A 26392-nucleotide genomic window follows, 5' to 3' on the forward strand; every position below is an offset into this window, starting at 1 on the left:
GGGGGAAGGCGTGCGCCACCTCTTGGCCCTTCTCCCATCTCTCCGCTAAAGCCCAATAAGGCCCATTACTTCTCCCGATGACTTCCCGTAACTCCCCGGTACTTCGAAAAATACCTGAATCACTCGGAACCTTTCCGGTCTCCGACTATAGCCTTCCAATATATCGATCTTTACATCTCGAACATTTCGAGACTCCTCGTCATGTCCGTGATCTCATCCGGGACTCCGAACAAACTTCGGTCATCAAATCACAAAATCATAATACAAATCGTCATCGAACGTTAAGTGTGAGGACCCTACGGGTTCGAGAACTATGTAGACATGACCAAGACACATCTCTGGTCAATAAACAATAGCGGAACCTGGATGCTCATTGGCTCCTACATATTCTATGAAGATCTTTATCGGTCAAACCGCATAACAACATACGTTGTTCCCTTTGTCATCGGTATGTTACTTGCCCGAGATTCGATCATCGGTATCATCATACCTACTTCAATCTCGTTACTGGAAAGTCTCTTTACTCATTCTGTAATGCTTCATCTCGCAACTAACTCATTAGTCACATTACTTGCAAGGCTTATAGTGATGAGCATTACTGAGAGGGCCCAGAGATACCTCTCCAATACACAGAGTGTCAAATCCTAATCTCGGTCTATGCCAACCCAACAAACACCTTCGGAGACACCTGTAAAGCATATTTATAATCACCCAGTTACATTGTGACGTTTGATAGAACACAGGGAGTTCCGCTGGTATTCGGGAGTTGTATAATCTCATAGTTAGAGGAACATGTATAAGTCATGAAGAAAGCAGTAGCAATGAAACTGTAACGATCATAATGCTAAGCTAATGGATAAGTCTTGTCCATCACATCATTCTCTAATGATGTGATCCCGTTCATCAAATGACAACACATGTCTATGGTTAGGAAACATAACCATCTTTGATTAACGAGCTAGTCAAGTAGAGACATACTAGGGATACTTTGTTTTGTCTATGTATTCACACATGTATCTAGTTTCGGTTAATACAATTCTAGCATGAATAATAAACATTTATCATGATATAAGGAAATATAAATAACAACTTTATTATTGCCTCTAGGGCATATTTCCTTCAGTCAGATCTATAAGCTTTTCGAAAGGAAAAAATCAGCCGCTAGCCACCTATATGATGTCTTTTCTGTGTTTGGCACTCGACAAAATGGCCTGTGACCATTTTGTTGTTTTATTTAAGACATTTTCCCCAAGAGTTTCCTTTTCATCAACTGCAAGGCTAACATACACCTAAGTTAGCCTTTACCCAGTGTTGGACATTGACGCTTAGAAAATCACTATTTCTCCAACCAAACAGCCCTAAGTACTCAGTACTAAGCATGGCACTCAGGAAAGCATTTACCAGACATTCACATACATAAAATGGTGGCAATTTCCATGCTCCAACGACATATTTTAACATCCCCAAAAGTGTTTGCTCGGATTGCCATCCAGAGCAAACCGTGTACTACCGCCAGAATGTAGTTTGCTCGGAGGGGTGTGCGGGAGCAAACACTTTGGGATTCGTCCATGGGATACAACATGTCTGATGGCGTTCGCTCGGAATGCTAAAAACCCGATGTTAGATCTATAAGCTTTCTGAAAAACATCTAGCTATTGTGCCACCCCATCTCCATTTTCGAGTCCGATCCCTACACGCTAGCATGCACCAATTAGAAACCATGATTTTTTTTGCGGGAACACCCATGGTTTTTTGCAGTTTTCTGCCATTCAAAAGTCCTGAAATATGTTACTATGCCACAATATACAAGTTCAACTACTTAAGTCCCTTCCTTAAGGAGATATCTTCATTTGTCATAGTGGTCCATAAAATAGTATGCTAAGGTACTTTCTATATCAACATGGATGGAAAGAAATGTAAAAGGAATGTATGGATGCCAATGTACATCAATGCGGTGGACAAAAAAGCAATGGGTAGTAAGATGAAGAGGATTCCAGTTCTCTTGGCCCATCTTCCAATAATCGCCAATGCAAATGGGTAAAGGAGCACCATAATCCACATGTTGAATAGCAGACCCAGTGCACCATGCCTTTTCTGCGCTGCAGACCATGTCCCCATGTATAAGACTGATTTACCAATCGCAACACCAATAGCCAAGATGTTGGAAAACAATACCACAACCGCCGGTACCATCATGGGCACCCAATGCACTTCGTACATCTCAGCATACTTGTCATCTGTATCAGCCACTGGTTGCTTTGTGGTGACTCTGAAGTGTATACCTTTTTTTGTAAGGAGATTCACCACCATGTGCAACACCGCTGTTGGATATGCAGTTACCGAGCCAATCATGAAAAATTGCTCGTTGCGCCACCAATCCAACCATGTGATTCCTGCCCACATTATCTCAAACATGCCAATCACATGGATCATCGCAATGACGATGAGAAGGTACACAATGTACCTGGTATATGGTCTCTGTATCAGTATTTCTGTTGGAAGAAGCCACATCACTGGACAGAAGGCGTACATTAGGATAAAGAGTGATGTCAGTGGGTAGATAGTGAAATTAATGTACGAGAGTCTCTGCACCAAGCTGAGTCGACGGCCAGCAAACAGAGGGCTAATGTGTGAGAAGAACATCTCTAGGGAACCACCAGACCATCGCACTATTTGGCGAAGGCGCTCTGTTAGATTGATGGGTGCAGTGCCACGGAATGCTTCACGTTCCATGGTAACATACATGGAGCGCCAGCCTTGCCCATGGATGCGAAATCCTGTTACTATGTCTTCTGTTGCCATATTGTATAAGTAGCCAATGCCCCTACCCCAATCTGTCGAATCATCATAGGAAGATGACACTACTTTTGTCATCTCTTCAAGAAATGAATCATCTAGCGGTGGTGGTAGTGTGACACCTTCTTCTTGCTTTATGGCTGCTAAAACAGAGTTCAGGAAGGGTAATGAGTTACCAAACCTGTTACTGTCGACTATCATGTCCTCGGCTCTCCAGCAAGGTGGATCGATACCGTAGAGTGCAAGGCGGCGAAACATGCAACCTGTGCCAAGGTAAGTAGGCCCTTGTTGACCATTGAGGCCGTACATGGCGCCATCAAAAAAGACTCGATTATGGTTTCCATACCGGTCTGTTGGGTCAACATTATCAAATCTTTGTGGGAACTGAACAAATCCAGTATTATCCCCTTCCCGTGGGTCTAGCATGAAGCAAACAGCTGCACGCAGGGCTTCTGAATTGTTGATGTAGTGGTCGCAATCAAAGTTGATGAAGAAAGGTGCATTAGAGAGTAGAGCTGAGATACGTAGCTCTGCATTCAGAGCACCTGCCTTTTTGTTGTGCTCGACACCTGGGCTCTTTTCACGAGCCACATATACCAGCATCGGCAGGCGCATATCAACATCGTCAAAGTTGAGTGGGTTGTCATTGCTCTCTTGTACGCCTAGTGGAACCACATGTTCCGGATGGCTCTGCACAATCTGTTATTAAGAATCAAGTTACATATTTGTTAGAAAATGAAATGTTGCTTGCCAATCTAGATTACAAAAGAGTACTACATATGTTATAAAAGTAATAGTTACTTTAAAAGACTTCTATACCTTAACAATTCCTGCATGGTGCCCAGCCCTATGTTTTTCTGCTGGGTCAACCCATGTGCCTGGCCATTGTGTTCCATCAGCCATCCAAGTCACTTTTGCATCTTCATCCTTTGTTCCTGTTTTACTGTAAATGTCTGACCTTTGGCGGATGGTGTTAGGAAGCATATCTAAATGCTTCTTGAACTCCTCATATTGCATGCGCACATGCTTATAATCCTGAATGAACTCCTTATGTGAGGCCCCTCCGCACAACGGGCCCTCAAGTTCAAAATACCTTGCTGGTGCTCTTGGCTCAGTCTGATGCTTTCTACAGAAGGGAACCCACAAAGCAGCAAACTTTGCAGTCTCAACGAGTGCCTCATAGAGGACCAATGAGCCACTATCATCTGATAGGTAGCAGTTGCACCTGCCAATGTGATAGTCCGCTGCAAGGATAGAGAGAACACAGTTCATGGTGTACAATATGGGCTCATCAGTAGCACTAGCAGTGGTGACAATGACATCGATGCCTGGCAGTTGGGAGCTACTTCCTGGTGTGTCAAATTGTTTCCTGAGTGTAGCAAGGTCGGGTATCATTTTAATGGGATTATACTTTGGGAGCTGGTAGCTTAGCCATGATAAGCTAAACCACACGTCTGCGACGACGGACATCACCCAAAACCACATGACATCAGAATTATTATGCTTGATGCGCCATCCGACGAATAAGATGACGGCGATTACTCGTATCAGGATCAATACCCTGTTTATCATGAGAGGAGAAAAATGCAATCAGTGCATGCAAATGTTTGCAAATGTATAGTCTAGCTATGCAAGTGCCTACTACGCCCTCCGTTCCTAAATGTAAGTGTTTTAGAGGTTTCAGTGTGAATTACATACAAATGTATATAGTTGTATTTTAGGGTGTAGATTCATTTATTTTGCCCCGTATGTAGTTCATATTGGAATCTCTAAAAAAACTTATATTTCGGAACGGATGAAGTAGTACTTGTGTTTATTAACATGGGCTATTTCATTTTATATTCTGAGCACAAATCGATCTATGTCAAACGAGAATGTATCAGGACTTCGGAAGAGTGTGGTTGTTTGGATCCCATGCTCCAAGGAGTCTGATGTTTTTTTTCCACTTCTACACATTGATTTGTTCTACATATTTTTAGTAGTAAATTTTTACTAAAAACACATTAATGTGCAAGCTGCACGCCTTAAAAAAATTGATTGACCCATAGTAGCGAGCACCAGATTCACTTTTGATACACATATTTGTCTTTTTATGTAGCCCATAAATGACCAGAATGTATTTCTACTAAAATTTATCGACCCATGATAGCAGTAGAAGATTCACACATATTTGTCTCTTATATGTAGCCCATAAATGACCAAATGTATTAATAAATTCTATTATATATGTACTTTTTAAAATCTATTATATATGTGCATTGTATTGTATATGGTTCACATCTGTAGGCCATATTCTATATAGTCTGTTCACAAAAATAAACAGGGTACTTTTCTACGGAACTAGACTTTGTAATCTTGTCACATAAACTACAAGTCCATGCTTCCCGAAAGAAAAACATATAAGTCCTATGAACAAACAAACTTTGATCGACAATTACAAAGAATAAAACAAACGTTTGGTCATTACTCCCTCCGTTTAGTAATTCTTATCAGTTTGGTGTACTTTACAGTGCAATTACAGAGAATAAAACAAACGTTGATTAATACTTTCGTTTCAACCCAGAAAAGTTTTCTCTCAGTTAATATTGAAAGGTCCTTTGCCTCAAACACTTGAAACTGATGTTGCTTACGGAGATTTAAGATAAAGTTCATTGGATTTTATATTTCAGACACAAAATTTGCTATCAGTTTAAAAACATACACCAAGCTAGGCCCCGTAGATTACTGAAGATAGATGCACTGCAGAGCGAATTACAAGGAGGAAAGCCCACCTGTACGGGTACAGGATGATATTCTTGACTCTCCTGTTCGAGAACAGCAGCGGCCGGCCGCCGCCATTCTCCAGGTCTGGCGCTGCCGCCACGTCGTCCGGCTGGTCGACGTCTTTCCAGTACTTGTCCTTGGCTTTCAGGTCGCCCTTCAGCTTGTCGCCGCCGTGACCATTGGCCACGACCGGCGTGACGACCAGTGCTCCTGCATGGACGCCGTTGCCGTTCGAGAGGAGTGGCTCGCTGAGTCCGGTGGCGGCGCCGGCAGCTGTCGCCGGCGACGTCGTCATTGCCTGCATGGTACGTGCATGCACATAAATGGTAGGAAATCCTGCCTCGATGTTTGTGCTAATGCGCTCAACTGTCACCGCATGCACAGAGATATGATAAGGTAAGCAATAATACGTACCTGAGGGCGATGATAATGCTAGCTAGCTCCGCGTACGTGCAGTGCCGGAGCCAATAAGAAATGGAGAGAAAGAGGAGACAGTGCTTTGCACGGTACGGTATAGAAAGGAGGTCACGGGTGTATTATATACACACTCTCGCATGTCCAGCTAAGGCCCGCTTGGCATGGTTGTAAATTTGCACAACCGGATTTAATTTACAGATGTATATTACCGGTTGCATATGATTTCCAGCTGGAAAACGACGCCTTGATATGTGTATTCTTTAGGGGGTATTTAGGGGCCCACCGACGTTGCGAGCGGGGCCTAAGCTGGTACAGCTGGCGTGCAACGCATGCACAGATGCACTGCCACACATCAGGTTCCAAGTATCTGGACCGACGCACATGATGAACAGTAACGGGACATGACGTGTCACTATGAGGACAAATGGCCATTAAGGTGTGGTAACTGCTCCCCTCGTTCCACGATATAAGGCAGCTTGTAATGGGTAGTATCATAAGTTAGTAAAACATGCATATGATACTAGTGTGTGATACTAGTAAAGCATGCATATGTTATTAGTTTATGTTAGTATCTCTATAGTGCATAGTATCATAGGTTAGTATCGTAGGTGGTCTCATTTATTGCCATGCATGACACATTTATTATGTTATGGTATCTATCTATGTTATTATCTTTCTCTTCTTTAATTGCCTGCCACATAAGCATGTTTGTGAGTCCCAAGTGCATGATATTACTTATGTTACCTCCACTATGGCCAGCCTAATGCATAGTATTATGTACTAGTATCATAGATGACTTTATTTATTGCCATGCATGACACATAGCATTGCATTTATTATGATACAGTATCATTGTATGATACTCAACCATCTCTTTCTTCATTTAATTTTATGCCACATCATCAAAATTGCCTACTTGACATGCATGATACTAGCTATGATGCTCTCATTACGACCAGACTAAGATCATTTTACAAAAGTTATTAATAGTGTAAAAACAATACTATGGTAAATACGCGTGGCGTGGATAACAACATACGTCTGTTGAAGCTAGGCAACATAACAACATTACAGTTTCAACACAAAAAACTACAGTCGTTTGTTGAAGAACGTGGAACGGTGGAAGGCGAAGTACCGGCAGTACAAGCGACAATATATCACGATCGTAGCACCAACGCATACAAGCAAAACAGGAGGTAGGCTGACGGCGAGTGGCGTCCTTGGAGCCAATCCGTCGTGTGCAACGCTTGCAGCAGTGCACCCTCGTCTTTCTCCTCGCACAGATGGTGCGGGCCTCAACTGCTCGAATCTTCTTCTACGCACGCGCGGCACGCGTCCTGTTTGTAGGGAGAGATACAACTAGCGATGTGGCGGGGGTGCCGTGCCACGTTCTTACGATGTCTGACAGATGTGCCTCATCGTCGTCTTTTCCTGGCAGCTAGATGTGTTTTTGACACACAAAATTGAAAGGGTTTCTAACGTTGTCGTTAATTTTTTCGCGGGCGACATTATCATTATTTAGCACGAACCGAGCTGAAGTAACTCTAGGAATTGCTTTTGATATAGCTCACTATTCAGGTTGAATGATTTTCTTTTTAGAGCCTATTGCCGGGCCATAAAATAAGTCCGTTACAACATCTACAGACGGACATGGCAAATCCGGCCCCTCAAACGTCCATAGACGGACGCTTTTGCGGGCACTGACCTGCCAGTTCTCAAATTTCGTCGTCCACATCTACGTATCTCATATCCGACCCCATATATCAATACTAAACCATGCGACATTGATAAAAACTACGTAGATCATGAGCAGACATAGAAACAGGCATACGAATGCACAATCCGTTAACTACAGCGGGTCTTCAAAAAATAGCCAAAGTTCACATAATGCACATAATACGACGGACAAGGTCAAACTACATCTAGAAACTTGAAATTAAAGTGAAGAAGACAAATCTTCACCACTTCCTCGCCAGCTCTTTCCCCTTATGGTCGACGACACTGTTGTAGGCACCCGCGGCTAGTGGAAGATCGTTCGAGTCATCGGACGAGGCGTCGTGGTCGTCGCCGTCTCAGGAGTCGCTCGTCCTCGTCGGTCTCTGCCAGCAACGCTCGGCGGTGGCGCATGTACTGCTCCTCCGCCTTCGTCTCCCTTGCCTGCTACCTCACGCGGCGGGCGGCGCGTGCCTTCGATCCGGCGTGCGCGTCCGGCCCAGTGGTGCCGGCACTAGCACCCACCGCTGCCCGCGTGAAGCAGCGATCGGCGGGGGCAGGGGGCGGGGCGGGGGAGGCGCGGACTGTGTGGACCTCGCGGAGCTACGCGCGGGCTAGGAGTGGCCAACGCCGGCTCGTCGCTGCACCGGCGGGGGAGAGGCGAGGCAGCAGATCCGAAACTACCTCATGTGTCCACCTTGGACCTCTCGAGGGCAATGCAAAGGGCCAGCTCCTCGTCGATGTCGAGTCAAAGTCGGAGCGGCTGCCGGAGTTCGACATGGTCCCCAGAGTCGTCGGACAGAATCGAATCGGAGAAATCAGAGGAGGAGCAGAAGAGACAGAGCGAGAGCGGAGTGGAGTAGGGTTTTCGGATTGGGGATATTTATAGGGATGGAGTGGGTCGGGGTGGGCCAGGCTGACATGGCGGACGCGCCCGGGAGCACACGAGCCACCCCATATCTGCCCTATATTTGGGCTGGATATGAGGGGTGCCGGACAGCCCGGGCGTTTGAGGCCCATTTGAGGCGCCCGTTTGGATCAAAATTTCATGATCGGTCAGTGATCAGGTCGCCCGCCCGGATGTTTGAGGCGGAGTTGAGGCGCCCGGCTGTAGATGCTCTTAGGCATCTCCAAGGCGACCCGCAAATTTTCTCCCGCATTCGTCGGCAGATAGGGGGCCAGTACACAGACACGGATGCGGGAGGCCGTCATCTAACTGTAGCTACATACATTTCGAACACTTTTACAACAAACCGGCTGAAATTCATGCAAACACGGCCGAATTTCATACAAAACGGCGAAAACGTTTACATTTTGGACATATTTTAACTAAAAAGGTAAAACTTTATGTACGCACGGTCGCGCGGAGCTCCACTCCCACGACACGGATACACTACACTAGTCTATGGCCGGCCGCAATAGATCTTTATGTCTTCCCCATGTCCGGTAACCCGCTCACCAGACTGCCGGGAGCCCTGGAGGTATATGCTTCAGCGCAAAGGGTGGCTCTCTTCCCCACTGCTAATCGGAGTGGAACCATCGGTTGATGCTTCAGTCGGATGGGAATGGCGGGGGAGGGGGGGCTTCCATGGAGCCCAAGCAGGGGTTGACGATGTTCTACGCTGAAGAACCAGGCAAGTCATCGGCTGTGCAAGTCGGCCACACGCCGGCGGTGGCCTTCCTAGGACCCAAAGGGAGGCAGACTCTCTTGCTCTATTTTCCGTCGATGTTGGCGGTGGACACGGACGCGCTGGCGACCAACTCGTCGATCTCCATGCAGCCGGCATCTTTCTCTCCCGACAGGGCACGGTTACATGCGCGTTGACGGCGAATGGCGCGTTCACAGGCACGGGAGGCGCGTTATGACACGGGGTCATCCACGACAATGACGATGCCCATGCTGGCCGAGAGCAACTCACTACTCCTTCAAGAGCTAGCTTGGAGCGGTGAGTTGTTGAACCACGCGCCCGCTTGGCGCAGCAACTTGCTCCATCGGGCTAGGCGAGGGAGGTGGAGCAATGAGTTGCCTCGCTCATATTCGGTCGGCTCGGTTGGGCATTTATGTTGGAGAACTACTCTTCGGATGCCATCGAAAGGATGAAGAAAATGATTGAGGAGATGGGTAGCAGTGGATTTGTGCAATTCTTGCCCGATGTCAGCTATCGTTTAAATAGAGGGCAGACATGAGGAGCATGCCCGGTGTTGCGTTTAATGCCGGTCCGCTCGTCAACGAACATGTGGTGGGAGTAGGTTTCTCGGCTTCCACGCAGATTTAATGGAGACACTTGAATGAGGCGAAGAGGCGTGTTCAGCCGGGCATGCAGCAGGTGGCGCCCTCAGCGGGCACGCTGCTACAATGATAGAGGCAGTGAGAGGTCGCGTCTGCCCTTAGCCGTCTTCAATGTGGGGCGGTGCGCTCTATAGAGGCATGAATGCGGGTAGCAGGCACAGGGCGGGAAGCTCGCTAGGGAGGGATGATGGGTTTTGGGGTGGGCTAGAGCAGTCAGAAGCAGGCGTGGGAGCGTTGATACGTCGGAGAGACGTATCTATATTTTTTGATTGTTCCATGCTGTTATATTATCATTCTTGGATGTTTTACAATCATTTTATAGCATTTTATATCATTTTTTGGGACTAACCTATTGACATAGTGCTGATATGTCTCCAACGTATCTATAATTTTTGATTGTTCCATGCTATTATATTACCCGTTTTGGATGTTTGTGGGCTTTACTTTACACTTTTATGTCATTTTTTGGACTAACCTACTAACTAGAGGCCGGACCCGAATTGCTGTTTTTTTGCCTATTTTAGTATTTCGAAGAAAAGAAATATCAAACGGAGTCCAAACGGAATGAAATTTTTGGGAGAGATCTTTTTGGAACAAACGCAACCCAGGAGACTTGGAGTGGACGTCAAGAAGCAGTCGAGGCGGCCACGAGGGTGCCCGGCACGCCCTGGGGGGTGGGCGTGCCCCCCACCCTCGTGGGCCCCTCGAGGCTCCACTGACCTACTTCTTCCTCCTATACATACCCACGTACCCCGAGAACATCTAGGAGCACCACGAAAACCTAATTCCACCGCTGCAACCTTCTGTATCCGCGAGATCCCATCTTGGAGCCTTCGTCGGTGCTCCGCCGGAGGGGGAATCCACCACGGAGGGCCTCTACATCATCTCCAAGGCCTCTCTGATGAGTTGTGAGTAGTTTACTACAGACCTTCGGGTCCATAGTTATTAGCTAGATGGCTTCTTCTCTCTCTTTCAATCTCAATACAAAGTTCTCCTCGATCTTCTTGGAGATCTATTCGATGTAACTCTTTTTGTGGTGTGTTTGTCGAGATCCGATGAATTGTGGGTTTATGATCAAGTTTATCTATGAGAAATATTTGAATCTCCTCTGAATTCTTTTATGTATGATTGGTTATGTTTGCAAGTCTCTTCGAATTATCAGTTTGGTTTGGTCTACTAGATTGATCTTTCTTGCAATGGGAGAAGTGCTTAGCTTTGGGTTCAATCTTGCGGTGTCCTTTCCCAGTGATAGCAGGTGCAGCAAGGCACGTATTGTATTATTGCCATCGAGGATAAAAAAGATGGGGTTTATATCATATTGTTTGAGTTTATCCCTATACATCATGCCATCTTGCTTAACGCGTTACTCTGTTCTTATGAACTTAGTACTCTAGATGCAGGCAGGAGTCGGTCGATGTGTGGAGTAATAGTAGTAGATGCAGGCAGGAGTTGGTCTACTTGTTGCGGACGTGATGCATATATACACGATCATGCCTAGATAATCTCATAACTATGCACTTTTCTATCAATTGCTCGACAGTAATTTGTTCACCCACCGTAGTACTTATGCTATCTTGAGAGAAGCCACTAGTGAAACCTATGGCCCCCGGGTCTATCTTTTATCATATAAGTTTCCGATCTAATTTTATTTGCAATCTTTACTTTCCAATCTATATCATAAAAATACCAAAAATATTTATCTTATCTTATTATCTCTAACAGATCTCACTTTCGCAAGTTACCGTGAAGGGATTGACAACCCCTTTATCGCGTTGGTTGCGAGGTTCTTGTTTGTTTGTGTAGGTACGAGGGACTTTTGAGGAGCCTCCTACTGGATTGATACCTTGGTTCTCAAAAACCGAGGGAAATACTTACGCTACTTTGCTGCATCACCCTTTCCTCTTCAAGGGAAAACCAACACAGTGCTCAAGAGGTAGCAAGAAGGATTTCTGGCACCGTTGCCGGGGAGGTCTTCGCTCAAATCAAGATATACCAAGTACCCATCACAAACTCATCTCCCTCGCATTACATTATTTGCCACTTTCCTCTCGTTTTCCTCTCCCCCACTTCACCCTTGCCATTTTATTCGCCCTCTCTTTCCCGTTCGCCTCTCTTTTTCGCTTGCCTCTTGTGTGCTTGTGTGTTGGATTGCTTGTCATGATGGCGCAAGATAATACCAAATTGTGTGACTTTTCCAATACCAACAATAATGATTTCCTTAGCACTCCGATTGCTCCTCTTAATGATGTTGAATCTTGTGAAATCAATGCTGCTTTGTTGAATCTTGTTATGAAAGATCAATTATCCGGCCTCCCTAGTGAAGATGCCACTACTCATCTAGACAACTTTGTTGATTTGTGTGATATGCAGAAGAAGAAAGACACGGATAATGATATTGTTAAATTGAAGTTATTTCCGTTTTCACTTAGAGATCATGCTAAAACTTGGTTTTCGTCTTTGCCTAAAAATAGTATTGATTCATGGAATAAGTGCAAAGATGCTTTTATCTCTAAGTATTTTCCTCCCGCTAAGATCATCTCTCTTAGGAACAATATTATGAATTTTAAACAACTTGATCATGAGCATGTTGCCCAAACTTGATCATGAGCATGTTGCCGTTTTATTCGCCCTTTTTTTTCGTTCGTCGTTTTCTCGTCAGATCTGTTTTTGAGTGCAGTCTTGTTGCGTAGTCACAATGACTCAAGAAAACACCAAGTTGTGTGATTTCTCCAATACCAACAACAATGATTTTATTAGCACTCCGATTGCTCCTCCCGCCACTAGTGTGGAGTCTTGTGATATTAATGCCGCTTTGTTGAATCTTGTTATGAAAGATTAATTTTTTTGGTACTCGTAATGAGGATGCCGCGTCCCACCTTAACACATTCGTGGAATTATGCGATATGCAAAATAAAAAAGATGTGGACAATGATATTGTGAAGTTGAAATTATTTCCATTTTCTTTGTGAGATCGTGCAAAAATTTGGTTTTCTTCTTTGCCTCGCAATAATATCAATTCTTGGGATAAGTGCAAGGATGCTTTTATTACTAAGTATTTTACGCCCACAAAATTATTTCCCTTAGAACCCAGATCATGAATTTCAAGCAACTTGAACATGAGCATGTTGCACAATCTTGGGAAAGGATGAAATTAATGCTACAGAATTGCCCAACTCATGGGTTAAATCTTTGGATGATCATACAATTTTTTTATGCGGGGTTGAATTTTGTTTCTAGAAATCTTTTAGATTCCGCCGTGGGAGGTACTGTTATGGAAATTACTTTGGGTGAAGCTACTAACTTGCTATACAATATTATGGCAAATTATTCTCAATGGCATACCTAAAGAACTCCTACTAGTAAAAAAGTTAATCCGGTTGAAAAATTTTCTTCTTTGAGTGAAAAAGTTGATGCTCTTATGAAATTGGTTGCTAATAAAAGTGCTCCTATTGAATTTAATGATGTGCCTTTGTTTACTTTTATTGAGCAAAATAGTGATGCAATAGATGTGAATTTTGTCTCGCGAAACAATTTCACTAACAATGCTTATAGAGGTAATTTTAATCCTAGGCCTTTTCCTGTTATTCCTCTAATAATTATGGTAATTCCTATGGTAATCCTTCTTATAATAATAATAGGAACACCTATGATCTTGAGAATAATATTAAAGATTTTCTCAATACTCAAAAAGTTTTCAATGCTACAATAGAAGAAAAGCTGAATAAGATTGATGATATGTCTAGGAGTATTGATAGAATTTCTCATGATGTAGAAAATCTCAAGATGAAATTTTTTTGTGCCTAAGGTTAAGGAATCAATTAAGGCTCTTTATGTTTTGATGGATGAAAGTAAGAAAAGAACCGCTATGCTTAGAGCTAGAAGAGAATTTTGAGAAAAAATGTTTTCTAGTGATTGCTTTCATAAAAGTGATGAAGATCCTAAAATGATTGGTGTTTCTTCTATTTATTATTTGTTTAGTAAAATTAAGATTGACGAAAAAGGGACAGAAGAAGAGTCAACTTTAGCTAGAAGGCGTACCGATAATTTGGAGGGTGAAAATCTTGTTGAGAAAAGTGATAAAAGTGGGTTTGAAGAGGTCAAAACTTTAACTAGTGATGTGCCCACTCTTTTGGATTACAAAGACTTTAATTATGATAGTTGCTCTTTGATTGATTGTATTTATTTGTTGCAATCCATGATAAATTCACCCCATGCTTATGAACAAAATAAAGCTTTTACTAAACATATCGTTGATGCTATGATGAAAGCTTTAGAAAAAAGTGAATTAGAGGTTTCAATTCCTAGAAAATTACATGATGAATGGGAACCTACTATCAAAGTCAAGATTGAAAATTATGAGTGTTTTACGTTATGCGACTTGGGTGCTTGTGTTTCTACAATTCCGAAATCTTTATGTGATGTGCTTGGTCTTACCGATATTAAAGAATGTTCTTTAAATTTGCACTTGGTGGATTCCACTATTAAAAAGCCTATGGGAAGAATTAATGATGTTCTTATTCTTGCAAATAGGAATTATGAGCCCATATATTTTATTGTTCTTGATATTGATTGCAATCCGCCTTGTCCAATTATTTTTGGTAGACCATTTTTATGTACTATTGGTGCCATGATTGATATGAAAGAAGGCAATATTAAATTTCAATTTCCACTAAGGAAGGGTATGGAACACTTCCCTAGAACTAGAATTAAGCCACCATATGAATCAATCATGAGGGCATTGATGTCTACCATGCAACTTTATTCTTGTAGACTCGTGTTGGGCCTCCAAGCGCAGAGTTTTGTAGGATAGTAGCAATTTTCCCTCAAGTGGATGACCTAAGGTTTATTGAGGGAGTCCTGGACTAGGGGGTGTCCGGACAGCCGGACTATCATCGTCCGTCGGACTCCAAGACTACGAAGATGCAAGATTGAAGACTCCGTCCTGTGTCCGGATGGGACTTTCCTTGGCGTGGAAGGCAAGCTTGGCGATACGGATATGTAGATCTCCTACCATTGTAACCGACTCTGTGTAACCCTAGCCCTCTCTGGTGTCAATATAAACCGGATGGCTTTAGTCTGTAGGACATAACCTCCATTACAACAATCATACCATAGGCTAGCTTCTAGGGTTTAGCCTCCTTGATCTCGTGGTAGATCCACTCTTGTAATACACATCATCAATATTAATCAAGCAGGACGTAGGGTTTTACCTCCATCAAGAGGGCCCGAACCTGGGTAAAACATCGTGTCCCTTGTCTCCTATTACCATCCGCCTAGACGCACAGTTCGGGACCCCCTACCCGAGATCCGCCGGTTTTGACACCGACATTGGTGCTTTCATTGAGAGTTTCTCTGTGCCGTCACCGATAGGCTTGATGGCTTCTTCAACCAACAACACCGTCCAGGGTGAGACTTTTCTCCCCGGACAGATCTTCGTATTCGGCGGCTTCGCACTGCGGGCTAATTCACTTGGCCATCTGGAGCAGATCGAAAGCTACGCCCCTGGCCATCAGGTCAGGTTCGGAAGCCTAAACTTCACGGCCGACATCCGCGGGGACTTGATCTTCGACGGACTCGAGCCACAGCCGAGCGTGCCGCGCTGTCACGATGGGCATGATTTAGCTCTGCCGCCGGACAGTGCCTTGGTGGCCGCACACGAATCCGCTCCAGCCCTTAGTCCGGAGCCGATCGCGCCGATCGAGGACCGGTGGCTGGACACCGCCTCGGGGGCTGCAAATTCCACGGCGATGGAGCCGAACACTAACCTCGTCCCCTGCAAGGCTCGTAACTCCGAGGTGCCGGACTCCCTGCCGGACTCCGAACCTCCCGCGCCCCTGCCAATCGAATCTGATTGGGCGCCGGTCATGGAGTTCACCGCCGCGGACATCTTCCAACACTCGCCCTTTGGCGACATCCTAAATTCGTTAAAACATCTCTCGCTATCCGGAGAGACCTGGCCGGACTATGGCCAGGATGGTTGGGATGCGGACGACGAAGAAATTCAGAGCCCACCCACCACCCACTTTGTAGCCACTGTCGACGATCTAACTGACATGCTAGACTATGACTTCGAAGACATCGACGGTATGGACGACGATGCCGGAGACGATCAAGAACCAGCGCCTACAGGGCACTGGAAGACCACCTCGTCATATGATATATACATGGTGGACACCCCAAAAGAGGGGGACGGCGAGGAAGCAGCGGAGGCAGATTCCCTAAAGAAACAGCCCAAGCGCCGACGTCAGCGGCTCCGCTCTAAATCCCGCCATAGCAAGAATGGAGATTCCGGCACAGGAGATAACAACACCCAGAAAGTGCCGAAGACAATCCCCTCCAGCAAGATTCAGCGCAGGAGGATGCAGAAGCAAGCCCTCACGAGAGAGCGGCAGACGAAGAGGTCGAGGATGATAATTACATACCTCCCTCCGGAGACGAGGCAAGCCTCAACGACGACGAATTCGTCATGCCAGAGGATCCCATCGAACAAGAGTGTTTTAAATGCAGGCTTATCACCACGGCAAATAGCCTAAAGAAAAAGCAGCAGCAGCTTCAAGCTGATCAAGACCTGCTGGCCGACAGATGGACTGAGGTCCTCGCGGCCGAAGAGTATGAACTCGAATGTCCCTCCAAAAGTTACCCAAAACGCAAGTTGCTCCCCCGATTAGAGGAAGAAGCATACATACCTTCATCACCAGCGCACAATACGGCCGACCGACCACCCCGTGGTCGCGACAGAGAGGCATCCAGGCCCTCCGCAAAGACCGTACCCCGGCATCGCTCCAAAAGTACGAAGCCAAGTGGGAATGCACCGGACTTGCGAGATATATTGGAGGAGAAAGCAAGGCAATCCAAATCCATCTACGGATCACGTGGGCGCCCCACGACCCACGACGAATACCGTCGCGCCGGATACAATAACCCCGGCCGGGCCGAACACAGCAGACAACGCTCACTCGAGCTACGTCGTGATATTGCTCAATATAGAGGCGCCCCACACCCGCTATGCTTCACGGATGAAGTAATGGATCATCAAATCCCTGAAAGGTTTAAACCCGTAAATATTGAATCCTACGATGGCACAACAGACCCCGCGGTTTGGATCAAAGATTATCTCCTTCACATCCATATGGCCCGCGGCGACGATCCCCACGCCATCAAATATCTCCCACTCAAGCTTAAAGGTCTAGCTCGACATTGGCTTAACAGCTTGCCCGCAGAGTCCATTGGGTGTTGGGAAGACCTGGAAGCCGCATTCCTCAACAACTTCCAGGGCACATATGTGCGACCACCAGACGCCGATGACCTAAGCCACATAATTCAGCAGCCAGACGAATCGGCCAGACAGTTCTGGACACGGTTCTTAACAAAGAAAAATCAAATCATCGACTGTCCGGATGCAGAGGCCCTCGCAGCCTTCAAACATAACATACGCAACGAGTGGCTAGCCCGGCACCTAGGACAGGAAAAGCCGAAATCCATGGCAGCCCTCACATCGTTAATGACCCGCTTCTGTGCGGGAGAGGATAGCTGGCTAGCTCGCAGCAATAACCTTAGTAAAAATTCTGGCAGTCCGGATACTAAGGACCACAATGGCAGGTCGCGTCGAAGCAAAAATAAACGCCGCATTAACGGCGTCGACAAGGAGGATACGGCAGTCAACGCCGGATTCCGAGGCTCTAAACCCGGTCAGCGGAAGAAGCCATTCAAAAGAACCACTCCGGGTCCGTCCAATTTGGACCGAATACTCGACCGCTTATGCCAGATACATGGCACCCCCGAAAAGCCAGCTAATCACACCAACAGAGACTGTTGGGTATTCAAGCAGGTAGGCAAGTTAATTGCCGAAAACAATGACAAGGGGCTGCATAGTGATGACGAGGAAGAGACCCGGCCGCCGAACAGTAGAGGACAGAAGGGTTTCCCCCCACAAGTGCGGATGGTGAACATGATATACGCAACCCATATACCCAAGAGGGAGCGGAAGCGTGCTCTAAGGGACGTATATGCGATGGAGCCAGTCGCCCCTAAGTTCAATCCATGGTCCTCTTGCCCGATCACTTTCGATCGAAGAGACCATCCGACCAGTATCCGCCATGGCGGATTCGCCGCATTGGTTCTAGACCCAATCGTCGATGGATTTCACCTCACGAGAGTCCTGATGGACGACGGCAGTAGCCTGAACCTGCTTTATCAGGATACGGTGCGCAAGATGGGCATAGACCCCTCAAGGATTAAACCTACAAAGACGACCTTCAAAGGCGTCATACCAGGTGTTGAGGCCAATTGTACAAGCTCAGTCACACTGGAAGTGGTCTTCGGATCCCCGGACAATTTCCGGAGCGAGGAGTTAATCTTCGACATAGTCCCGTTCCGCAGCGGCTATCACGCTCTGCTTGGACGAACCGCGTTTGCAAAGTTCAACGCGGTGCCGCATTACGCATACCTCAAGCTCAAGATGCCAGGCCCTCGTGGAGTCATCACGGTCAACGGAAATACGGATCGCTCCCTCCGAACGGAGGAACATACAGCGGCTCTCGCGGTAGAAGTACAGAGCAGCCTTCTAAGGCAATTTTCGAGTCCGACCGTTAAACGGCCGGACATGGCCAAACGCGCCCGGAGCAACATCAACCAAGACCACCTGGCACGTTCCGAGCACGCGTAGCAATGCGGCCCCGACCCCAGCCCTCGCATGATTGCAAGACCAACCCTCCGCGTACATCACTACGCTCTGGAGATACCATGGGCCTAGGGGGAGGGGCACGACCACAACAGATCCAGAGTGCGGCTCGACCACACCAGGGGCTCACAAGTGCGTCGCCTTTTTCTCTATTTTCCTTTTTTTATTATATACACAGGACTCCGTTCACCAGAGGCTCTGTCCGGCGGCGAACCCGCTGAATTCACGACGCAACAGCCAGGGAGGGAAGAAGGCTGCGACGAACACTAAGGTGGTATCCATTACGAGCATTAAATTCGATTATATACACCAGTCCACAGCCCACCCCTGGACGGGGACATGTTTATTTAGTCCAATCCCTTGCTTACCGCACTATTTGTATCCTTCCGCACTCATAGCAGAATTCCTTGAATAAATAATGCAACATTTTTGCCTGTTATTGCATTACTTTACACATATGTTCATTAATGACATCGTGCACCCGTATATTTTGGTACGGCCGAATACACCAGGGGCTTATGTTCCCCGCATTATGGTGTGATAAGTCCGGACACTTTCACAAGTGCGGCACCCCGAACTTATAGCATTATATGAATCGGCTCTGAATCATGTCTTGGGTCAATAGTTGGGTTTGCCCAGCTCCCACGTTTTGGTGCCTTACATTCCGTTCTGTCGGCTAAGGTGGCACTGGGAGAACCAATGTGATTGCGCCCCGGTTGAGCTGGGCGAGCGCCTCAGTGGAGAAAGCTAAAACTGACTGGCATGATAAGGCGAGAGACTGGTCGCTGTTCGAGAGGTCTTTTCGGGTCCCTAAAGACTCATGCCGCTTCGAGCGAAGTACCGGATAATGTCCGACGAAGGCGTGGATAGCGCCTCGGATTCGGTCTTCCGAATACTAGGGGCTTCGCCTAAATTTAAAATTATAGAATTCTATGGCTGAGTGAGAGTGTTCAAGCATTATAAGTCCGGTTGCCTTGTTCGTTGTGTTGAGCGCCTCCCTAGATGGACCCAAAAATGGGAACAAGAGTGCTCAAGTTTATCCCGAACACCCCAGCACTTGCGGCTCGGGGGCTGAAGCCAACGACTTGCCATCTCTCAGATCTTATAAATGGCCGCACAGAAGGTAATATTTTAAATTAAACAAGCGTTGCTTAAGCGCATATGAACAAAGTTTTCAGCGCACAGGATAATACATAGCGAGTTTACTCAACAATTACATCTCTAGGGCACTCATCCGCAATATTGAGGGCACCCTTCAGGACAGTCTTATAGTACATTTCGGGCGTACGATACTCCTTGCCCGCTGGCGGCGGGTCAGTAAGAAGCCTCTCCGCATCCAGCCTGCCCCAGTGTACCTTTGCGCGGGCAAGGGCCCGACGAGCACCTTCAATACAGGCGAAGCGCTTGACGACCTCCACCCAGGGGCACACATCCACCAGCCGCCGCACGAGGCCGAAGTAGCTCCCAGGCATGGCCTGTCCAGGCCACAACCGGACTATGAGGCCCTTCATGGCCTCCTCAGCCGCCTTGTGGAGCTCGACCAGCTACTTCAGCTGGTCGCTAGGGGGCACCGGATGGCCGGCCTCAGCATACTGAGACCAGAAGACCTTCTCCGTTGAGCTCCCCTCCTGGCCATGGTAGAATGCGGTGGCATCGGATACACTGCGCGGCAGATCTGCAAACGCCCCTGGAGAGCTCCGAATTCGGGTAAGTGTCAGGTAGTTTACATTAACATGCTTGCTTTGCATGAAAAATGCCTTACCCGCCGCTATCTTCTTCACATCTTCAACCTCCTGAAGGGCCTTACGGGCCTCGGCCTTGGCGGACTTGGCACTTTCGAGAGCCGAGGCGAGCTCGAACTCTCGAGTCTTTGAATCGCGCTCCAAACTCTCATGCTTCTCCATGAGAGCCTGGAGCTCTTGCCGCACTTCCGCCACCCGTGCCTCCTGCTTCTCTCGCTCTGCCCGTTCTGCGGCCGCATTGCGTTCGGCCGCGGACACAGCCTCCTTCAGGGTTGCCACCTCATCAGTGGCCCCTGTAGTACCCATGTTATCCTTGTCATTTTTCATTGCAACCTAAATCCTTTTCTGTAAGGTAAATTTTCAAAGTGGTGTTACTCACCTTCTTTGTCCTTGAGCTGCTTCTTGGCACGGCCGAGCTCTTGCTCGGACCGCTCGAGATCCTGCTTCAATGCACCGACCTCCGCAGTCAGTGCGGCGGAGGTCAGCAGCACAGCCTGCAAACCCATATTGACATACTTTTTAGCAACCCTGCGTATATCTTTTTAGATCCTCAGTCCGGCTTTTCTTTCCGAACACCGAACCGAGCATCAGGGGCTACTGTCTATGCGGTATTACATTACATAATTTTAACTTCTTACCTCAAAGCCTGTTAGAAGGCTGCTGCAGGCTTCGGTCAGCCCGCTCTTGGCGAGATGAACCTTCTGAATCACCGCACTCATGATAGTGCGGTGTTCTTCCTCGATGGAAGCGCCTTTGAGCTCCTCCAACAAGTTGTCCGGCGCCTCCGGTTGGACGGGGGCCGCCGGTGTCACGGTCTTGCCCTTCTTGCGAAGGGGCCGCCTGCCGGACTCTGGAACCACTGCAGGTTCCGGCGTAGAGTCCGGCGCAAAGTCCGGGAGGCTGCCTTGCGGCGCCTCCGGAGCCTCCTCCTGATGGGTCCCTTCCCGGGATCCCACCTCGGCGTCCTCAGCGGCGCGAGGGGTGGAGGCAGTCGGAATGGATTCCACATCCGACGCCGCCAACGACCCGCTCGACGAAGCAGGGAGATCATCGTCGGCTGGACTGCGGGCAGTATGCGGCATTAGAAGGACACTATGTGACAAAAAGAAAGTGCAGATCATTCAGGGATCCGGACACTTACGATCTCGCCTGAGGCCTGGCCCTTGAGGGCCACTCTTCATCGCCAACGTTGGTGTTGGCGGAGCTGTCCGGGGGAATAGTTCTTCCCCTCTTGGACCCTTCGGCCTCCCCTGTTGGGGAGGCCTTCCTCTTTCTCTCTCCCTCCTCTGGGAGAGAGTCTTCTTCCTCCTCCTCATCTTCGGGGGAGGAATCCGCCTCGGAGTCGTCGGACACCTGAAAACGGGAACTCTTTCGAGTACCCGTGGCCACCTTCTTGGCCTTCTTCTCCGGCACCACGTGCGGTGCCGGAACCAGCAACCCCGCTAGACAGGCGTCCACTGGGTCTTCTGGCATGGGAGCCAGGCAGATGAGCTGCTCGGCCTTCTTCATCCATTCCTGTCAAGGGAAAAGGGAGATTAAAGCCCGCTTAGGGTTGAAATATTAACAACAAGTGTCCCATAAAGGGGTAGAATCACTTACCTCGTCAGTTGGACGCTGCGAGTGGAATCCGCGATCTTCCGTCGCGGACGCGGGGGCTTCGGCGCCCTTAAACAGCACCCTTCAGGCGCCTTCGTACGTCGTGTCGAAGAGCCCGCTCAATGCCTGGTGCTGTTCCGGATCAAACTCCCACAGATTGAATGCCCGCTCTTGGCATGGGAGAATCCGGCGGACGAGCATGACTTGGACCACGTTAACCAGCCTGAGCTTCTTGTGCACCAGCTTCTGGATACAGGCTTGGAGTCCCGTCAGCTCCTTCGAATTACCCAACAGCAAGCCCTTCTCTTTCCAGGAGGTGAGCTGCATAGGGATACCAGATCTGAACTCGGGGGCCGCCGCCCATGTCGGGTCGCGCGGCTCGGTGATATAGAACCACCCCAACTGCCACCCCTTGATGGATTCCACGAAGGCCCCTTCGAACCAAAGGACGTTGGGCATCTTGCCCAACATGGCGCCTCCGCACTCCGCTTGAGTGCCCTTCACTACCTTCGGCTTGACATTGAAGGTCTTGAGCCACAAGCCGAAGTGGGGCTGGATGCAGAGGAAGGCCTCGCACACGACGATAAACGCCGAGATGTTGAGGATGAAGTTCGGCGCCAGATCATGGAAATCCAGGCCGTAGTAGAACATGAGCCCCCGGACAAAGGGGTGAAGTGGAAAGCCCAGTCCGCGGAGGAAGTGGGGAAGGAAAACGACCCTCTCATGGGGCCTGGGGGTGGGGATGAGCTGCCCCTCGTCGGGCAGCCGGTGCGCGACATCGCGGGAAAGGTATCCGGCGCTGCGCAGCTTTGTGATATGCTCCTCCTTAACGGTGGAGACCAACCATTTACCTCCCGCTCCGGACATGGTCGAAGAAGGTCGAGGCGAGATGCGCGAACTTGGGCGCTGGAGCTCGAGTGCGCGGAGATGGATAAGCAAAGGAGGAAGAAGGCGTAGGTGAAAAGGTGAATCCTTATCCCTTATATATAGGCGGACAAAGACTATGCGTCCCCACTAGCCCGGTAAAACTCGCTTATCTCCCAAGCGCCACCATCAATGGCGCAGTTGGGTTACGCATGTCCGTATTGATGAGAATCCTGGAATAAGGGGAACACGATCTCTGCTTCGACAAGACGTGCCAAGGAAACCGCTTCGCTAAACGCGCTGAGGTGGTATAATAAAAAATGATTCAAGTAAAGGCTTGGTAATGGTGTGACGTCATGCCGCAAAATACGTCAGCAGATTGAACTTGTGTATATATTATTCTCTCTACGGTGGAGCGTGGAATTTATTTTGCAGAGCCGGACACTATCCTAGCATTCACAATCTTCTCTGGATTATTCAAAGGAGGAACCCGCCTTGCAGTGCCGAACATTATGCGCGCCGGACTCATCGTCATTGAAGCCAGGTTCAGGGGCTACTGAGGGAGTCCTGGACTAGGGGGTGTCCGGACAGCCGGACTCCAAGACTACGAAGATGCAAGATTGAAGACTCCGTCTCGTGTCCGGATGGGACTTTCCTTGGCATGGAAGGCAAGCTTGGCGATACGGATATGTAGATCTCTTACCATTGTAACCGACTCCGTGTAACCCTAGCCCTCTCTGGTGTCTATATAAACCGGATGGCTTTAGTCCGTAGGACATAACCTCCATTACAACAATCATACCATAGGCTAGCTTCTAGGGTTTAGCCTCCTTGATCTCGTGGTAGATCCACTCTTGTAATACACATCATCAATATTAATCAAGCAGGACGTAGGGTTTTACCTCCATCAAGAGGGCCCGAACCTGGGTAAAACATCGTGTCCCTTGTCTCCTGTTACCATCCGCCTAGATGCACAGTTCGGGACCCCCTACCCGAGATCCGCCGGTTTTGACACCGACAATTATCAATCCGTGGGAGGTGTAGGATGAAGATGGTCTCTCTCGAACAACCCTACAACCAAATACAAGAAATCTCTTGTGTCCCCAACACACCCAATACAATGGCAAATTGTATAGGTGCACTAGTTCGACAAAGAGATGGTGATAAAAGTGTAATATTGATGGTAGAACTATATTTTTATAATCTAAATAAATAAAAACAGCAAGGTGGCAAATAGTAAACAGGCACAAAATGGTATTGCAATGCTTAGAAACAATGCCTAGGGTCCGTACTTTTGCTAGGGCAATCTCTCAACAATGCTAATATAATTGGATCACATAACCATCCGTCAACGTGCAACGAAAAATTACTCTGAAGTTCCTATCTAGCAGAGAACATAAGAATAAATTGTTTGTAGGGTACGAAACCACCTCAAAGCTATTCTTTCCGTTCGATCTAATCAATAGTTCATACAAAAATAACACAAAGCTATTCTTTCCGTTCAATCTATCCTAGAGTTCGTACTAAAATAACACCAAAGCAAATTCATATTCGTAATACTCAATCCAACATAAAAGACCTCAAAGAGTGCCCCAAGATTTCTACCGGAGAAACAAAGACAAGAACGTGCATCAACCCCTATGCATAGATTACCCCAATGTCACCTCTGGAATCCGCGAGTTGAGTGCCAAAACATATATCAAGTGAATCAATACGATACCCCATTGTCACCACGAGTATTCAATTGCAAGACATATATCAAGTGTTCTCAAATCCATAAAAGTATTCAATCCGATAACAACGAAATCTCAAAGGGAAAACTCAATTCATCACAACAAGATAGAGAGGGGAAAACACCATATTATCCAACTACATTAACAAAGCCTGTGATACATCAAGATCGTGACATCTCAAGAACATGAGAGAGAGAGATTAAACACATAGCTACTGGTACAAACCCTCAGCCCCGAGGGTGGACTACTCCCTCCTCATCGTGGTGGCCGCCGGGATGATGAAGATGGCCACTAGAGATGATTCCCCCCACCGGCAGGGTGCCAGAACGGGGTCTAGATTGGTTTTCGGTGGCTACAGAGCCTTGCGGTGGCGGAACTTCTAATCTAGGACTACCCTGAAGAGTTTTGGAATATTTGTGAATTTATAGGGCGAAGAGGGGGTGCGGGAGGCCACCGAGGTGGGCACAACCCACCTGGGCGCGCCAGGGGGGCCAGGTGAGCCCTGGTGGGTTGTGCCCCCCTCGGGACACCCCCAAGTGCTGCTCTGGCCCATCCTGGGTGTTCTGGTCCATAAAAATTCTCCAAAAAGTTTTGCGGTGTTTGGACTCCATTTGATATTGATATCCCGCGATCTAAAAAACAAGCAAAAAACATCAACTGGCACTGGGTCAATAGGTTAGTCCCGAAAAATGATATAAAGTTGCTATAAAATTATTGTAAAACATCCAAGAATGATAATATATTAGCATGAATACTTCATAAATTTTAGATACGTTGGAGACGTATCAACATCCCCAAGCTTAATTCCTACTCGTCCTCGAGTAGGTAAATGATAAAAGAAATAATTTATGAAGTGTGAATGCTAGAAAAGTGCATAAGTTTGATCAATGATAATTTCAATCACTTTTTCTAGCATCATAACAGCAATTCTTTCTTATAAAACTTCTCATGTTAAAGTAGCAACCAATTCACATGTTAAGGTTCAAACAATGAATTCTCTTGAAACCCAACAACCTATGTTCTCAGTCACCAAGCAATTGCAATTCAACTTATTCAACAGAGTTTAAGTAAGAGCTCTGCATACTCAACCATCTTATAGTATTCTATGATTTCTAACACTCACCGCATACACATGAGCAAAACGTTTCAACAAACACATATAAAGATAGGGGATTATTGTTTTGTCTCCCAACGTATTCACCTCAAGGGTGATGTCAACAACAATAACTCATGCTACCCATATTCAACTGGACATATGTGCCTAGATCTTTCCTCACCACATGATGCTTGCCAAAGGAGAAAAATAAAAAGGAATAGAGAGAAAAACTTTGACTCTTGCATAAAAGTAAAAGATAGGCCCTTCGTAGAGGGAATCAGAGGTTGCCATGCGCTTATTTGTTTGTATCCTCAACCCCTTAGTGCAAAAGAGTGTCATGTTATATTGCCCCTTGTGATGGCAACCTTTATTATGCAGTCTGTCACTTTTATTCTTTACCATCGCAAGTTTGTACAATGCTCACTTTTCTCTTACACTAAATGATCTCACGCTTTTAGAAGCAATTTTTATTGCCTTATCGCACCGATGACAACTTACTTGAAGGATCTGACTCAATCCTTAGGTAGGTATGGTGGACAATTGAAAATAGGATTTTGGGTTTTTGGAGTTTTTGGATGCACAAGTATTGTCTCTACTTGGTGCGGAGGTTTTGGCTAGCAAAGATGGGGGACAAGCACCACATGTTGAAGGATCTATGACAATATAACTTCTATGTGAATATGAACAAACATAAATCATTAC

General features: G+C 47.0%; 1 protein-coding gene across 1 annotated transcript; it reads right to left on the bottom strand.

Annotated features, from left to right (window-relative positions):
* Positions 1-1745: 1745 nt before the first annotated feature.
* Positions 1746-6064, bottom strand: LOC123044580 (probable mixed-linked glucan synthase 3). The gene is made up of 4 exons (XM_044467361.1): positions 5974-6064; positions 5568-5857; positions 3616-4357; positions 1746-3495 (listed from the first exon to the last, which is right to left on the bottom strand). The coding sequence occupies exons 2-4, from the start codon at positions 5852-5854 to the stop codon at positions 1891-1893; spliced, it is 2634 nt and encodes an 877-aa protein (XP_044323296.1). The 5' UTR covers positions 5855-5857; positions 5974-6064; the 3' UTR covers positions 1746-1890.
* Between the last annotated feature and the right edge of the window lie 20328 nt (positions 6065-26392).

The sequence above is a fragment of the Triticum aestivum genome, chromosome 2B (genome assembly GCF_018294505.1).
Source record: "Triticum aestivum cultivar Chinese Spring chromosome 2B, IWGSC CS RefSeq v2.1, whole genome shotgun sequence".
Classification (NCBI taxonomy): Eukaryota; Viridiplantae; Streptophyta; class Magnoliopsida; order Poales; family Poaceae; genus Triticum; species Triticum aestivum.

What these genes read in the sequence shown, in the direction of transcription:
- LOC123044580 (XM_044467361.1), bottom strand. Translation starts at nt 5,854, where the DNA reads ATGACGACGTCGCCGGCGACAGCTGCCGGCGCCGCCACCGGACTCAGC. An exon ending in ATCATCCTGTACCCGTACAG is followed by an intron (nt 4,358 to 5,567) that starts GTGGGCTTTCCT and finishes CATGATAAACAG; the next exon opens with GGTATTGATCCTGATACGAG. An exon ending in ACCATGCAGGAATTGTTAAG is followed by an intron (nt 3,496 to 3,615) that starts GTATAGAAGTCT and finishes TCTTAATAACAG; the next exon opens with ATTGTGCAGAGCCATCCGGA.